Source organism: Aethalodelphis obliquidens, unplaced genomic scaffold, assembly GCF_003676395.1.
Source record: "Aethalodelphis obliquidens isolate GAN/ISIS:26980383/991018 unplaced genomic scaffold, ASM367639v1 scaffold43, whole genome shotgun sequence".
Lineage (NCBI taxonomy): Eukaryota > Metazoa > Chordata > Mammalia > Artiodactyla > Delphinidae > Aethalodelphis > Aethalodelphis obliquidens.
Window position 1 is genome coordinate 11954611 of NW_020837987.1, and position 17840 is coordinate 11972450.

General features: G+C 53.5%; 1 protein-coding gene across 1 annotated transcript in view; it reads right to left on the reverse strand.

Annotated features, from left to right (window-relative positions):
• Positions 1 to 16292, reverse strand: part of NOVA2 (NOVA alternative splicing regulator 2) — a 32115-nt gene extending 15823 nt beyond the window's left edge. The window contains exons 1-3 of the mRNA XM_027079917.1: positions 15588 to 16292; positions 6700 to 6843; positions 1311 to 1477 (exon numbers count right to left, since the gene is read on the reverse strand). Of these exons, the coding sequence (XP_026935718.1) occupies positions 1311 to 1477; positions 6700 to 6843; positions 15588 to 15867 (591 nt within the window). The 5' untranslated portion in view covers positions 15868 to 16292. The remainder of the gene's footprint in view (positions 1 to 1310; positions 1478 to 6699; positions 6844 to 15587) is intronic.
• Between the last annotated feature and the right edge of the window lie 1548 nt (positions 16293 to 17840).

Here is a 17840-nt window from a genome sequence, read left to right on the forward strand (position 1 = left end):
TTCTGTAACCTTTCGACTCCGCTATTTCAGACTTCCCGTGGCTTAGGTGGTGGAGAGGGAGGCTCAGGCACAGATGGTGCTGACCCCATTTTCCCTGCAACATGTACAAACTCTTGATGAACCCTGAGCCCCTAGTGGCCACGACCAAGGCGGAGGGAAGAGGCAGTATCCTCGCCTCCCTGTAAACTGTGGGTAAGCTGTGGCCTGCTGGTGGAAAGGGATTTGGGAGAGGCCTGGCAGGGCGCGAGGAGCAGAGATGCTTCAGCACCAAGGACAGCAGCCGCGCTCCAAGCCCCAAGCCCGCAGTCTTTGCGGGGAACGCTCCGCTCCGAAGCCTTCTTCCAGAGCTTTCTGCCCACTGTTTCCCCACGAGCTCAGAGAAACTTAGACCCGTGGTCTCCCCCACCTCAGGGCAAAAAGAATTCCCGGGAATTCCAGCTTCCTTTTACCGAGGCCCTCTCTCTTGTCTTTGCTTTTAGGCAGACTTTAAGGAACCCTCACAAGTGGCCTGTCCGCCTGCCCGGGTCATCGTGTGCACATGTATACGGGAGCGGAGAAGGGGAGAGAAAACGGGGAGTTTACTGCAGCCAACCCCGTGCTCTCTTCCTCCTTGGCCCTCTACGCAGTCAGGACCGTGCTGCCAGGGGCTTTGCAGCAAGCCCACCTGCCCGGTGTGCATGGTGGTCTTGGCAACGGGAGAGGCCCAGGAAGCGATCGGTCACCTCCTTGCCACTCCCCTACACCACGGCTTCCAGGTAACTGAGGCAACAGAGAGGCTCTGCCATTCCTTCTCCTTCCATCCCTCCTTGAGAGGGCTGTGTAGGAGAGGGACCCGCCCCCGCCCAATGGAACACCTTCTCTCCAAAATGCTGGCTACTCCTATTCAGTCATTAATGGAGAGAGGGAGTACCGGAGGCTGCTTCTAAAATTTTCTGCCTATGGATGGGGGTGTCGCTGAGGTTACTTCCGGTGAGAACAGGAAGTGGGAAGCAGGTGGTTTTGAGAGACAATGGGAAGATGTGGAAGAGAGAAGAGGATCTGGAGAATCCTAGGAAGGAGGAATAAGTAAGGGGGTCTGGGTCAGATTCTCCCAGACCTTCACTCTCTCTCTGAATCAAATCACACTAAGAGGTCTGGAGTCCTTAGGCTGACTCTCTAACAATAATACTAACCACTACCACGTATCTGACTGGTAAATGTTTTATAGCCATTATCCCGTTGAACCCCCATCGCAATCCAGTGACGTGGAAGAAGCGTTTTCTCTCAAACCCCACCAGCTTTACAGAGACTCAGCCTCTGCCCCTGCTAACCTGCTTGGCTCTGTCAGGATTCATTGTGGTTTGGGGTTGAAGGATATTGACCACCTCGGGCTTGGTCATCGCTTGCGGGATTTCTCGGACCTTCTCGGCAATAAAGCTGTGCACAGCATTCAAGGCCTCTGCTGTACCCTGTACCAGGCATACTCGCTCTGTGGTTCCTGTTGAGCAAAGGCGAGAGAGGGCACACTCATCAGACAGGAAGGGGAGCATTCCTGAGAGACAGGCCCCATTCAATGGACGGAGAAGACTGAGGTCCAGAGAGTGGACCTCACTGGCCCCAGGTCACTTGATAAGCCTGGGCAAGCTGGCATGGGCTCCCAGACCATGATGGGTAGCTGGGAGAATGAGAGGAATCCCTGTTTTATTATCTGCACTTCCTCTCCCTCCCTTAAAACAACCCCAGGGGATGGAAGAATGATGCTTAAGTACTTTGCTATGCCCACAGCAGCCCTGGGCAAGGGAGACAGGGCTCAGCTGCCTCTTCCCAGTCCTTGCCGGCTCTCTCGGTTGCTTTGGCAACCATTCACTCCCCCCCCCCCCCCCACCTTCTAGAAGCCGAGAGCTCAGGCCTGCAACGGTTGCCACAGTAACTGGAACCCCCTTATCGGTGTGGCTGGCTGGGTCCTCAGCCCACCCCCAGGGGGACTAGGGATGAGGCCCCGTTGCCATGGCAACCCCTGAAAGCCTGCAGCAACGGCCTCTGGGCTTTTGGAGAGGATGGGGAAGGGCTGGGGGATGGGGGAGACAGCAGAGAGGCCTGAGTGCCTGCCTGGACCCACCAGATGGAGGGCTGAGGGGTGGGGGAGGGCAAGGCTGTGGAGAGGGGAGAGCAGAGTGGGGCAAAGGCAACTCATGGAAGAGTGGAGACAGGGGGATGGAGAAAGCAGGGTGAGGTGGGTGCCTTTGCTGGCGATTCTCCAGATATTGGCTGTGGTTCTGACCTGGGCATCCTTACTATGTGTATTGGGGGCGGCCAGCAGGGAGAAGAGACACTAATTCTGGGTGATGCTGGGATATATGTGTATGGAAGAGACTCTGGGTAACACTGACTGACCAGTGTGAGTACATCTGTGAGGCTGTTTGGGTGAGTGGTGTGTGTGTGCATGTGTATACTTGGGCAGGACTGGCTCAATTATCTTTACGTGTGTGTGTGTGCGTGTGTGTGTGTGTAAAAGAAAGAGCAGGAGAGACAGAGGTATAAAAAGACTGTGACATAGTGATTCCAGTAAAGACGTTTGTGTGTACTCTTGTGTGGGGGGAAAAACTTTGGGTGTCGCTGTGACGTTCAAGGTTATGTACACTATTTGTGAGACTTGAGCTGGGTGTGCCCAAGGGTTTGAGAGTAAGAAACAAAGCATCCCAGGAAGTGGCATTGAGGCTGTACGATGAACGTATAGCACTTGGAGATTGTATGACTCTGTGTGTGTGTGTGTGTGTGTGTGTGTGTGTGTGTGTGTGTGTAAGGGAAAGAGATATCCAGACATCCCTAGGTGTTCAAAAGACTACTTGGATGAGTGGTATATGGAATGCACACATATGTGTAAGGGTGCGTGTATAGGAAACAGGCAAGACTCTGTGACTGATGTGTGTGAACATGAGGAAGAGAAAGAGACCAACAGGCGGACCCAGGGGTCAGTATGTAAGACTGTTTGGAGGACTGATGTATTCGTGTGTGTGTCTGAGTGTCTGAATTACAGCCAGACAAAGACGACTCCACCAAGCCTGGCCGGGGTGAAGCTGTGAGCGCCTGGCTGATTTGGACGTATTAGGTGTGTGGGGTGTGTGTGTGTGTCTCTTCCTGGGTGAGAATCTCTCTGCAGGACCAGTAAACTCCCTGGGTCTGTAAAAGGTCCTGAGTGTGCGTCAGGCTCCATGTGCCTGTGTGTCTGGGACACTTGGGGGTGAGTGTCTGGTGTCCTGTGGGCATTCCAGTGTGGCACGCTAGTGTTACCACCCTGACCCCTTGCTTGCCATCTCTCAGCCCGGCAAGTGAGTCTCGCCATGTGTCTGAGTGTCACTGTCTTGGGTCACCGGGGTAGTTGACATCCCCCATCTCCTTTGGGCCGCTGTTCCTCACTCGTACTCCCCTCCACCCCAGAACAATGGCTTGGTCTGAGCCAAGCGTGAGTCAGCGTGCAGGCTGCCTCTGTCTGGGTGTAAATAGGAAAGGGTGTGGGTCAGGGTGGGAACTAGGGGGTGGGGTGGCCCCAGGGAGAGCCTGACTGAAGTGGCCCAGCTCTCCATCTCTGGGAGGCTTCCTTCCAGCTCACGGAGTCTGTGATCTCACAGACTTGTAGTTCTTAACCAGGGTCCACAGGGGCTTTGGGGGACTCAGTTTAACCCTGAAAGAGTATCTAATAGTAACAGCTGGTGCTTACATAACACCGATCACCAGGCATCATTCTAAGCACTTTATATGTACTTGTTCACTTTAATACATGAGGCGGGCAATATTATTATTCTTCACTTACTGCTAAGGACACTAAGGCACAGAGGGCTGGGATCTGTCCAAGTTCACTCAGCCAGTAGTGAAAGATCAGCGTTTTGAACCCAGGTGTCTGGCTTCAGAGTCTGGGCTTCTAACCATTGAGCCATCCTGTGCTATATGTGGGGTGGGTGGAGTGTGTGTGTGTGGTGGGGAGAGGCATACAATGATTGCAATTCTGCTTTTGTATTTTTGATGGTAAAAAAGAATATGTATGAATTTATTAAGTAGTCACTTAAGATTTTGCACTTGGCTGCAGAGATGTTATAAATCAATAAAAAAATTTAAGAAGTGTATGTGTCCGTTTTTCTTCTGGGGCTAGGGTCCAGGGCTTCAGGCGGCTCCTCAAAATCAGGAGGAGTTTTAGAATCACTAGAATGTCTGGTGAGCTACACAGAAGACTGTGTGGCTTTGGGCAGGTACCTGCCTCTTCTGGGTCTAAGTTTCTCCATGTATGACCGGGAAGGATTGAATCTGGGGCTTGGGGTTTCTGTATCAAGGAGGGGACACCCTTTGTGTGTTCTACCCCTCCCTTTGGGTAAAGGCCAGGTAGGTTTTTGTTTCATGGAGTAGACACATCAGTGTGTGTGTGTGTGTGTGTGTGTGTGTGAGTGTGAGAGAGAGAGAGAGAGAGAGAGAGAGAGAGAGAGAGAGACAGAACCAACTAGGCCCAGAGGACCCTTTCAATTTCTCTATTATCAGTTTTTACCTTTTTACCTTTCACCAGCCACACTGAACAAACTAACCCCCACCCCCAGCCTTTGAACATGCTCTTTCATCTCCCTGGAGCACCCTTCACTGCTGCTTACCTAGCTCACTCTTATTATTCTGGCCTCCTCCTCCAGGAAGCCCTTCCTGATCTCCTCAGGCTGGGTCGGGTGCCCTGTCTGGGCTCCCTCCATCCTCTGGGTTTCCCTGTCCCAGCTCTGACCACTCTAGGTCATCAATGGTGTTCGGTTTATCTCCCCCACTGGGATGTGAGATCCGGGAGGGCTAGGCTGGGGTGCCTCAGTCACTGCTTGTGTCCCCATCTCGGTCCGGTATGGTGCTGGCATAGAGAAGATGCTCAGAGAATATATGTTGAATGAATGAATGAAAGGTATCAGCCAGGAGCAGAGGAACACATGCTTGCGCAGTAGCATCTCCATTTCTTACGTTCCTGTGGGTCCTGGGAAGTCCTAGGGACAGGACCAGGATGTAGGGAGCTGTGTCCTGCATCTCTGAGCCAGGAGCTAGTATATGCTGTATGATCTGGAAGTTCCAACCTGGGGATGGGGAGCGGGGCTGGCTGCACATCCAGGGGCTGGGGAGAGATGCTGGCTCACGTTGCTTGTTTGAACAGTGTTTGGCCCAGGAGAGAGGCAATGACTGTCCCATCCTCTGGGGTTCTAGGCTGCCTGGCCAGTGGGATGTGTCACTGAGTTGAGAGGGAATGACATGTGTTATGTCACAGAATGTGATCCAGGGGCAAGGAACCAAGTGTCCTTGGATGAAAGTCCCAAGCAGAGGTCTCATCCGTATCTTGTGGGCTGGGGGAGTGAGGGGGAAAACTGGGCCAGGGAGGAAGAGAAAAGGGGGTTGTGCCAGGTTCCCTGGACTGTTCTCTAAACCTCTTGCCAAAGCTGCTTAGTTAGATGGGAGGCAGGGGGGTGGAGGGAGGAGAGAGAGAGAGAAAGAGACACAGAGAGAGAGAGAGAGAGAGAGAGAGAGAGAATATGAATTTGTCCTGACCCTCGGCTCCAGCTCTGGTGTTTGACCTAAAAAATCCAAGGGGATTAAGGATGAACTAGAACCAGTGCTGGACCAGAGATGCAGTTCAGGGGGCCTTCCCTGGATTCCTAGATGTCAAAACTCAGGCATAGGTCTTGGGAGGGATATATGAAGGGGTGAGAGATATTGAGGGAGATTATAGAGAGTGGAGGGGCCTGGAAAAATTTATGATTGAAGGAAGGGAGATAGAGCTGGAGGAGAGGCAGAAAAGGGGCTGATTTTGGAGAGAGGGGAAGAAAAAAAACACGAGGGAGCTGAGACTTAGGAGAAAAAGAGAAACATAAAGGGAGAGATGGGCAAGCAGGGGCAGAAAGAAATGAGGGGCAATGCCGGCAAAGAATGACCCCATTGAGGGGCGCTACCAACTACTGCTTGAATGGGTGACTGAACAGAGAGAGTTGGGAGAGGAAGACAGAGAAAAATGTGAGAATAAGAGAAGTGGGGGAAAAGGAAAATATGGGGAGAGAGATGGGAAGACAGAAAGGGAAGGGAAGAGGAGGGGAGGAAGAGGAAAAAGCCAAGACAGACAGACTGGCTGGGAGGCTAAGAGAACAGAGATGGGGGATGTCCAAACGGAACCAGAGAGACAGAGCAGAAAGCAGAGCAGGAGGAGACAGAGAGAAGCCGATGGGAATGGAGCCTAAGGGAACAGGAGATGGGAAAGTCAGAAACAGAATGAGAGACACATAAAGAATGACACAGATGGAAAACCAGAGCGACTCAGATTGGGGCAAGATGGGGTGACAGAGAAATCCAAAGGGAAAGAGTCTATGTAACATGCATGGCTGGCCCCCCAAGTCCTGAGGGACACCCTAACACCTGCCTCCTTGGCCCCCCGCACCAGCTCCTCCAACTGACCCAAAGGGGCAGGTGTGTGGGAAGGGGCACATCTGCCAGCACATCATGCAAATGAGCTCATGAATATGCAGCAGCCCCATTGTCTTGCCCTGCCCCCACCCCCATCTGCTCAGGCCTGGCCCCTGGGGCCGAGGGCAGCTCTGTCCCCTGAGGGGGAGGGGAGGCCCCCTACCACTCTCACTGCCCCTAGGGCAGCCCTTCCCCCTCCTAGAGGGCCCAGGTGGGAGGGATGGGAGGCCGGAGGAAGAGGGCTGGGCTGGGGCTCACCCGGATAGAAGTCTTTGGACTTGGAGAGCTTGATGGTAGCTCCCGTCTCCTTCTGCAGCTGCACGATGGTCTGCCCGCCCTTGCCAATGATGGAGCCCGCCGCGTAGCTGGGGATCAGCACCTTCAGGAAGTATTCGCCTTCCTCTGCAGGGGCACACAGAGGGGACGGGAGTCAGGGGAGAAGGCTCTTCACCTTTGGACGGTACCTCCAGGGAGGCACTGGCATGGGCTGGGCTAGGAAACCACTGGGATCACAGTCACACAGAGAAGCAATGACCAAGAGAATAGCAGTAGGAAAATGAAACACGCCATGATCTTCATTCGCTCATTTATTCATTCATTCCGCAAATAATTCCTGAGCACCTGCTACGTGCTTGGCACCATTCTAGTGAAACAGCCATGAAGAAAACAGACAAAGCTTCCTGATTTCACAAATAAGGCAAATAAGGCCAAAAGAGTTTTGGCGGTCCAGCCAAGAGCTCACACAGCTACACTCTTCTAGAGGGGGGAGACAGACAGTGTGTGTTACGTTGTCGGATGGTGGTAAGTACGAAGAAAACCAAAAGAGGCAGGAAAGAGGAAGGGGAGTGTAGGTGCTGCACTGTCAGATCCGATGGCCAGGAAAGCCTTCCCCAAGAATGTGGCATTCTTTGTTCATCAAACATTTCTATAGCACCCAATATGCGCTAGACTGTGTTCCAAGTAATTTACAAATACGAGTTTTTTTTCATTTTCACACTGAGGCTGAGGGAGGTACTTAAAAAAAAAAACCCATTCTCCAGATAAGTAAACAAAGGTGAAGAAACTGCTCCCATTCACATAGCTAGTAGGTGGCAGGGCTGAGATCTGAACCCCACCTGGCTCCAGAGTCCATGCTCTGAACCATTATGATACACTCTTTCCAGACAGTCGAGGAGGAAACAGAACTATGGGGCTATGTGGAGGAAGAGCAAGTGCAAAGGCCCTGGGATGGGTTTATGCCTGCGTTGTTTGAGTGAGAGAGAGGTGGCCAGTGTTGCTGGGGCTGAGTGAGAGAGGAGGAGAGTTAGAAGAAATGAGGGCTGAGAGGGTTGGAGGTAGTGGTGGAGTGTTCAGGCTTGTGGACCAAGGTGGTTTTTATTCCAAGTGAGATGAGAGCTACGGGAAGGCTCTGAGCAGAGGAGGGATGTGATCTGTCTTAGATTTTAAGAAGATCCGTCTGATGCTCATGAGGTGAGCAGACTGTGACATGCATGGGTGGAAGAGCATGAGGCAACTGCAATGGTCCAGGCAGGGAAGTGACGGTGGTCTGACTGGTGGAAGCAGCGAAGGGGGAGGGGAGAGGAGGGCTGGACTCCGGAGAGGTTCTAACACTCACTACTGAGCCAGTGCTCTGCTGAGTGCTTTGCCAGCTTGATCTCATCCATTCCTCACAACCGTCCACTGAGGTGGGTAGAATGAGCTCCATTTTTACATAAGGAGAAACTGAGGCACAGAGCAGTGAAGGTACCGGCCCAAGGGCACCAAGACAGTTGCTGGGCTGAGATTCAAATGCAACTCTGATTCATTTTTCGCCCACCCATGCTTAACACTTTCCCCTGCTGGTGGCTAAAGACCAATGTGCTCCAGGACAGACTCAAAGACCTAGAGGTGGTGAAGTCGCACCAAGGACCCTTTATGGGGCTTTGGTCATTCTTTGTTATGGACCAGTTTTCTTGGTCACGTGTAAAGCCCTTTGTTAAAGCAGTCTCAAGGCAAGTGCCTAACCTTTCCCACCTTCTAACCAACCGAACTGTCGCCCCCAGGGTAGACATTCGGGAACTTTCGGAGTCTAAGTTACTTTGTGATTTGGCCCCCCGTCCACATTTCCAGCTGCAAACCCTCATCTTCCTCCAGGTGCACTAGACACATTTTCCTTTTTGTTCCTCAAACTTCCCTCCTCCCTCTCACCTCAGGGCCTTTGCACATTCTCTTTGCCTGGAACTCCCCTCCCTCAGTGAATTCCTCTTGTCCTTCAGGTCCCCCCTCAAATGTCCCTTCTTGGACTGGAACCCTGAGGAGGGGAAGGATCCCTCTGTCTCATGCCTTCGGAACGATGTACCACAGTCATCCAGTGTGGGCCACATCACTGAAGCTCGCTCTTGTGTCCATGGACTCATGCAGCGCCCAGCCCTAGGTATGCAATAAACACTGGGAAAAGGAAGGGATGAGCCAGGCCATTTTGCTTCCAAAGCTTAAGGTCTTAGGCCATCATTCCCCACTGGTTTTTCAACTTTTTCTTTTAAGCAAAGGAAACCTATTTTCAATGTCTCCCGTGAAACTCCAACATCTAGAGCAGATAAAAGAGAAACTGCTCTGTTGAAAGTGGGGGCAGGGTGGGACTTCCCTGGCGGTCCAGTGGCTAAGACTCTGCGCTTCCACTGCAGGGGCCGCGGGTTTGATCCCTGGTGGGGGAACTAAGATCCCGCGTGCCGCACCGTGAGGCCAAAAATTTTAAAATTTAAAATAAAAGTGGGGGCAGGACTGGGGACTGGGAGTCATGCCCATCTCCACCTGGTCCCTTAAGATTGAAAGTTCTGGGTTCCCTGATGTGTGAAGATGGAGGTATGAGGGCAGGATGTGGCTTTGCAGGCATGGGGAGGGATCCAGAAGTAAGGGGTTTCCTTTAGCCCAAGGCAATCCTCTTAAACTTGCCTAATCAGACCACTAAGCCTATTAGGTAATTAGCCCTCCAGGGTGCCCTTCCATCAATCATCCTGACACCTGACCCCCCCAAATTACTTCCTTCCTTGGGCTCACAGAGGTGGCCCCTTGCCAGCCCTGCCCCTCAACCTGACAGAGTTGGGGGGCTAGTTCTCCACCTTTGGAAAGTTCAGAAAGATGGGAAGGTGTTCTCACTAGAACTCCATCCTCTTTCCTTCTTTGATTTCATTCCCCATCTTTTCTCCAGCCAGAGCCACTTCCCCAGCTTCCCTCTTGAAGATGGAAGGTAATCGTCTGCTCTGAAGAAAACTGGGGACGCCCCCCACTCCCCTCCTTCACATTTCCTCAGGTTTTGTCTGAGAAGCTCCGAATGAAATGGCAGAAACAGCCCTAGACTGAGTGCAACTTTTGTCACTGATGGGTTGTGTGGCCTTGGGCGAGTCTCCTCACCTCTTTGGGCCTCTGTTTTCTCATCTGTAAAATGGGGACAGGAGAGTGCTAGTTCCTGGAATTATTATCATTAATGAAATGCTAAACTGTAAAGTACTTAGGAGGGTCTCAGGCACACAGACCACTTGAGAAATGTCAGATATCATCATCATCGTTATTAATATTACCTATTTCACGAACACAGGTAAAATTCTTATCACAGTGTCTGGTACACAGTAAGTGCTCTATGTCAGAGAGACTTACTGGTAAATGGGGAAATGAGCCTCCAAGGTTTGGGGTTTTGTTAGGAAATAGAAGGAGGGGAGACCCCACTTCCTTCATCACCTTTCCCCAGGCTTCTCCCTGCTTTTTGGAGGAGGAATGTCTTCTCACTGATAGAAACGAGGCTCTGCTTCCACTCACCCTCCCAGCATCTCTGTAACTCTCTTCCCGAATTTGGCCCTTGTTGTATCCCTCTGTACTATTATTTCCTTGCTTCTTCTCTCCCTCTTCCCTCCCTCGTTCCAACAAATCCTTCCTGAGCATCTGCTACGTGCCAGGCCTTGTTTTAGATCCCGGGGACATAGCAGGGAACAAGACAGACAGTCCATGCCCTTTAAGTCCACTCCCTCTTAAAATGTGAATGCATCTATTTAAAGAGGACATTTAAAAAATCATTGCTAATAGTCCAGTTTGAAGGGCTGGTTATATTTTTTTCTCCCAAAGCACACTGATATAAACTAAAAATGATCCCCCAAAAAAGTCTGTCTGTGGACCCCCTTAAACCACCTTGTGGGCGCTTGGCAGTCCTTATATCAGACTAGTGGAAGTTTGGAGGCCCCTCCTCAGAGGCCAGAGTCCTCCTCTCGCCTGTAGAAGCTCAGGATTCTAAGTCCCAGGAGTCCCCATAGTAGCCCACAGTCTGCTCTGGTTTTCTTCAGAATCTTTTGCATCTCCCACCGTGGGAAGCCCACCTCCCCCAGGAAGAAGCCAGGCCTTTATCTGCCAGCCTGCCTTGTAGCACAGGGCAGACACGTGACCTCACCTCAGCTAAACCCGGAGTCCCCAGACCTCACACATCCCACCCTGTTTGAGAAACCAAGGCTCTGCCTGTGAAAAAGTGCTTCCTTCTACCAAAGCAAAATCTAGATGCCAGAACTTTCCACCCACCCACCCTTCCCTTCACTTTTCCTTTGGGGTTCAGGCAGCTCCCTCTACACAGGACAGCAAATGAAGATGCCAACTTCAGCGCTCCGGGTTCCCCTCTGCTGTGATTTCAATATTTCCACCTCGGGATCAAGCCGCCTTTCCACTTTCTAGTCATTCTGAGTCTCTGGTCCCCCCTTCCCTTTTGTGCCCACCCTCCTCAGGAATGCTTATAAAAGTTTCCAAAAAGTAACCAATATTCCCCCACCTCCACAAATAATGTTAACCTACCCAGAAGATTTGAGGTGCTATGGGAAGAGTGGCACTTTATACAGAAAGTTGATCCCGAAAGGTGGCTCGGATTTGGGAGACGGGGCAGAATTAGATGCGGCAGAGGTGTTGTTTTGGTGACAGTATATTTCAGGGGGAACCAAAGTTGGGGTGTTGTACTCGTGGTTCCTGCTCTTGTCTGGGGGTCGGGGGTGGAAGCATCGGTGTGTCCTGTGGAGGTATGAGGAGGCTGGGGTGGGATGTGCGTGAGGATGTCGCTGGCGGAAGACAAGATGGCAGGGGTGTGGTTGGGAGTGGGACCCCTGAGGAGGGATGGGATGTTGGCTGGGTGACACCTTTCTGTGAATGACGGTGTTGCCTGTCCATGTGAGAAATGTAATCCAACTGTCTTTGAGTTGTGACATTGTCTCCAAGTGAGAGAGAGGTGGATGGGGTATGATTTCCTTGGGGCGAATCACCACTGGATGGTAAATCAGGAATGTGACATTCTCAGTAGCAATAATAATGATGATGATAATAGTAATAATAATAGCTATTGTTTACTGAGCGCTTACTATCTGCCAGGCCTGATGCCGTATGCTTCACATACAATCTCACTGAACCCACACAACAGCCTGGAGAGGTGGAGGTGCCTCTTACAGTACCCATTTCCCAGATGAGAACACTGAGGCTCAGAGCAGTGAAAGAACTCACCCGAGGGTCCCACATCAAGCACATGACAGTGATGAGAGGAACCCTGGAAGCTCTCATTCTAGGGCTCTTAACCTTGGTGATACTGACTTTGTGTTAACGATCAAGGATCTTGGGAGCAAGGCCTGGCTGCTGTAAGCTACATTTGGGGTGTGAGGTGTGTGTGTGCGGTGGGGAGTTGCTGTTTCTGTGTATATGGGGCTGACAGAGGTGGGAATACAGTCAGGAGTATGGAGGCCATTCTAGTAGCACCTTAAGAGTTATCATCTGTAGGAATTCCCTGGCGGTCCAGTGGTTAGGTCTGAGCGCTTTCACTGGTCAGGGAACTAAGATCCCGCAAGCCACACGGCGTGGCCAAAGAAAGAAAAAGAGGTATCGTCTGTACTCAAGAGAGACACTCTGTTACCGTGCCACCAGACTGGGATTATTTGTTTCTCCACTGAGTTCCCAACTGGAGTTTCCATCCAACCTCTTCATTCAAGCCCTCCTGTCCTTAGCGCCTCGTCTCCTTCCCGACGTCTCCTTCCCGACGGTGTCTGCCTGCCAGTTACAGTGCCCAGAAGCCAGTTTTAACAGCCACCATCTCCTCTATCAGCCCCTAGGCTGGCACCATGGGTAGGAGCCAATCTGCCCAGGCTGGCACGACTTGCTGTGACACCCTAGAAAGTCCCTTACCCCTCTGAGCCTTGGTTTGCTTGCCTGAAAATGGGGTTCACTATAGAGTGTACCCATGCAATGGAGCCAGCCTCCTAAGTTCAAATCCTGGCTCTGCCTCTTATTAGCTGACTGACCTTGGGCAAGTTAATTAACCTCTCTGTGCCTCAGTGTGTCACCTGTAAGATGGGTAACATAATCAGATTGTAAGGATTATTAAATGATTGGTCCGTGCTCAGTGTTTTCCCTAATACTTCTGGTGCACTGTGGCACCATAACTGGCAGCCATTGTTATAATTTATTATTATTATTTATTTATTATTATTAGTATCACATCATAGAATGTTGGGAGAATTAAATGAAATATTGCATGTAGGGCAGTAAGCAAGAATACTGGTAGCTGCTGTCATCTGTAACTATTGTTATTTCCCCATTTGGCAGATGGTGACGCTGAAGCTCCGAAAAGGCGTGAGGTTGACCCAGTGTCCCACAGACATGAAAATATTATTGGAAGGAGCCGTCAATTTTGAGATGAAAGTCCTGGACAGTTGCCCAGCCCTGGCCCTGAGGGTTTCTGCAAATGGAGGACTGTCCTTTCGCATCTCTGGGCCTCAGTTTCCCCTGGGAAGAGTCTGGAGGAGAGGGTCCCTAAGGGCTCACCCTAGTTTCCCCACAGCTGAAGGAGGCAGGATGCACAGTGCCTGAGCACATGAGCTCTGGAGCCAGGCAGCCCAGGGCTGGAGAGATCCCAGCTTCCCCACTATGAGCTGTGTGAGTTCGGGCTAGTGGCTTCATTTCGCTAAGCCTCAGTTTTCCTCATCTGCAAAAGCAGCTCAAATCATCTCCCCCAGGGCTGTACTAGGAAATTAACCCGTATCTCAGAGCCTGACGCGTAGTAGGTGCCAAACACTTGGACCTGACCGTCCTGGCAGCATCACAGTTAGGTGGTGCTGCTGTGCTCTGAGTGCTCAGATTTTGAGCATCTCAGCCTCTTTAAGAGAAGGATGAGACCTCCTCCCCTTCCCCCCAGCAGGGGTGGGGCTGGACCTCCAGGCTGGGTTCAGGGACCGCCTGGGTACCCGACCCTTCCTAGGGCTGGGAATGGCAGTGAGGCAGGAAGGAGGCAAGGATGTGGCAGGGACACATTCATGTGTGTGCTGGGGGTGGGGGAGCAGGAAGAAGGACAGGAAACTCCCTCCCACCCCTCCCCCAACTTCCCTTTCCTCCAATTTCTGCTGGACACCCTCACAGGCAGCCAGGGGTTCCCCATTTCCTATCGCACCTGGCCAGGGGCGGCAGGGGGCTGGGACGGGAGGAAGAGATGGCTCCTGTTCATCCAAGGAGAGGAGGTGGGAGGTCCCCACCCCACCCACTACAATGCCCGAGGCCATCCCTTTCCCATCCGGAGGAAAAGGCCAGAGGAAGCAGAGATTTTGGCCAAGGTGACCGCTGGGAAGGGCTTGTCTGTTCTGGGGTCTCCCTCCTTCCAGGGAGCTAATGGGCTGGGCTCTGAGTCCCCTGACAAACCCTACCTCACGGGTAGACATACACCTAGAGTTCCCAGCTTGGCTTTTATTCTCTGGTACACATACCTCTTCACACACACACAGTGAGGGTCCCTCTTGTCTTACACACACACCCCTCTGTGTTGTCAAACATGCAGCCATCACACACACACACACACACACACTCCCTTGTCACACACACACAGAATCATCCCCACACCAACCATTTCACACACAGCCCCTTGTTACACATATACACACACTTGGGTGTCACACATACACCTTCCCTTTTCCCACCCCCTGGGTGTCACATGCACACGTTCCTGCACCCTGTCACATGGGTCCCCATCCTTCCCTTTCCTTGTTACACACCCTCATGAATTTCACCACAGAGCCCCAGTCTCTCCCCTGTCATACACCCACCTTCCCTTGTTGCACACACCCCCTCTGATGTCACCATTGCACACCTCCGTGTGTCACACCCAGCCACAGCCTCTCTGGAGTCACGCCCACACTCTTTTCTTGTCATATACCCACACCAGCTTCTCCTGGTCCCACCCCACCCGGGACACGCCTGTGTCACACACACTGAACTGCCATCCTCTGATCCACACAGCCTCTCATGGCTCACACCCAGAGCCGGCCCATTCGGCAGCCCACACACACCTCCTTGCATGTCACACACACTCTCTCACTCATGTGTCACACTCTGCCACAGTCCCCTCTGGAGTGACATGCACGCACTTGTCACATATACCCCTATGGGGGTCTCAAACACGGAGCCCAGCCCCTCTCACCCTCTCATCTCTTACACACACACACACACACACCCTCCTTCCTGTCATATCCATGATCCCTAATGTCACACATCCAGGCCTTACAGGGCTCACACGCACACATGAACACACACACACACCTGTCCCAGCCACACATTCTCTCACTGAGCTTTACACACCCACCCTTTCCTCCATGTCACCCAACACACCCACCTAGCTTGTCCCCACGCAAAATCCCGCCCATGGCCCACACATGCCTCCCTCCGGGACAACCCTTGCTCAGGACATCCCCAGGGAGGGAGGCTGGGAAGCTCCGGGTCCACAGGCCTCCTCGGCTCCTTCCCCTCCCCCCGCCAGGACACGCCAGCCCGGGAACACCCCTGCCCCGAAAGGGTCACATCACACACCCCTCAAGGACACAGAGACACCCGATCGGAGGCACCCACGCCCCCCATCCTTTGCGCGCCCCCAAGGACACTTACCACCCCCTCCCCCCCAAGTCCTCTCAACGCAGACAAAGCTCCCAGCCCAGGGCCGCGGCGAGAGGGGGAAGGGGTCCTGTTCCCTCCCCAACTCCCCTCTCCGTTCCCCAGTCTAGGGAGGGGCGCCCTTCCCCTCCCCAGAGCCCTTGCACCTGCCATTTGGGGGGGAGGAGGCTGGAGAAAGGCGCGGCCCCCTGCCCGCTCCCCCACCCGGAGCCGCAGCCCTTTCTCACCTCCCGTGTTGCTGCGCTTGGTGCAGACCACCTCGGGGGGCGTTTCGAGGGGCCTTTTGCGGGAATCCGGGGCCTCGGGCTCCATGGGGGGGGCCTGGGGCGGCGGCTGCTGCTGCTGCGGCGGCTGCGGCGGCGGCGGCGGCGGCTGCTGTGGCGGCGGCGACGGCTGCTGGGGAGGCTGGGGTTGCGGCGGCGGCGGCGGCGGCGGGGGCGGCGGCGGCTGCGGGGCCGCGGAGGCCGTGAAGAGGCCGTGCACCGCGCCGGCGGCCATCATCCTCATGGTGGGGGGGGCTGGGGGACGGGGGAGAGGGAGGGGGAGGGAAGGGGATGTGGGAGGGGGAGGGGGCGGTGGCGGAGGGATGGGGGAGGGGGAACCCCGGAGAGGGGAGGAGGGAGGGAGCTGCTTCTGGGGGGCTGACAGAGCCTGGAGAGCGGATGTGAGCGGGACGGGAAGGAAAAGGGGGTCTCGGATAGGGCCCAGAGAGAACTGAGGGGTGGGGTCTCTCTCAAGATTACGGAGGCCGGGGGACTGGCCGCGCCACTGTGGGGGACGGGACCCCCTTCTTTGCTCCCCGGGGCAGAGGGCCTAGCCCCCCAGACCCTGCCCGGGGCAGGGGGCCGGAGGAACGGGGCCGGAGATGGGAGGCGGAGGCGGCCGCTAGTGGGGACCCGGGGGGCGGCGAGCGCGGGCGGCAGCGGTGGCTGGGCTGGCGGTGGCTGCTGGCCCGAGCATCTTCTTCCCGGAGGCTCCCACAGCGGCCTGGCCCCTCCCACCCGCGCAAGGTCACGCCCATGCAGGTCAGGGCCACGCCCTTCGACGCCCCATTGGCCTGTCCTTGAATCCTGGACCACGCCCCCGGAGTTGACTACGCCCCTCCCCGCAGCTACGCGAGGGACCAGGCTCTCCCAGGCTGCAATAACCCTGGGCTCCTCCAGTTTCCCCACCCCTCGCCTGTAATGAGCGTTTATTGAACAAGTACTTACCATGTGCCAGGTCCGGTTCTAATTACCATGTGCCAGTTCCGGTTCTAAGTAAGCACGTCACAAACATTATCATATTTAATTCCTAGAGCAACCAATTCTGTGAGGTACTCCTGTTACCCCCGTTTTACAGATGAGGAAACTGAGCCTCAGCCACTTGACATCACTTGGTTGCTAAAAGAAATCCCACTTCACATATCTCGCATCCCCGACAGCTGGGAAATTGCTCCTCAAATCTTTCATCTATCCCTTGAAGAATCGACACAGAGTTACTGCAAGGGCTTAGGGGACTGAGTTCAATGAACACCTGACTTACAAAATGTAGTGCTTGAGCCTAGCACCCAACTGACACTCAATTCAATCAATGGCACTTATGAACCTACAAAGTGCCAGGCACTGTCCCAAACACTGGGATACAACAGGGGACTAAACAGTCTTGGCCCTTAAAGAGTAAGTATTACTATTCACGTCATTAAGAAAACCTGATTTTCATATGACAGATGGAGGCCCAGGAATGTGGAGTGTAGCTTGTCCAAGGGTGTATAGGTAGACAGAGGGAAAACTGGGATTCAAACATAGGCCAAGCTTAATTTCAGAGCCCAAAGTCACTGGAAGTAGGGGCCCCTTCCTTAGAATGGATCATTGCTAATATTTAAATTTGTCTGATACATGAATTTTCTTCTCCCTGGATTTCTGGTCTCCAAGGATTCTTTTTCCTTCCTAGGTCAGCCAGAGGCAAGATTAGGCTCAGAGGGGGCCTGGATGGGGGTAATTGTGGCAGCTGGGGGGCCCCTCCCTCTGCTCCACCCCACTCCTGTCCCTCCCTTGCCACGCTCTCAGGTCCCCAGGATGGGGAGGGTAGCAGATGGCCTGGGGTGGATGGGGTGGCCGCCCATCTGTCCCCTCCCCCCCATTGTCCCCAGAGTCAAAGGGGATGGGAGGGGGTTGTGGTCCACTGCAGTCTGGATCCTCCCCCTTCATCTTCTTGGAGGGAGCTGAGGAGCTGGTTGCCATGGAGACAGAGAAGAGGCAGAGGGATGCAGGGAGATACTGGGGTCAGGCAGAGATCCACACCTTAGACCTTCGAGTCACATGTAGTCACACCACACAGGTATATATATCCCAACATCTGTGGAGTAAGGTGTGAAATTCCCCCCAACACACACAGAGTCACACAGGTCCCCCTGCAGACACACAGGTGCACACTCAACAATTTTACACAGGCACACTCTAATGTATGAAGAAGACTCACAGGGAATAGGCATACACACA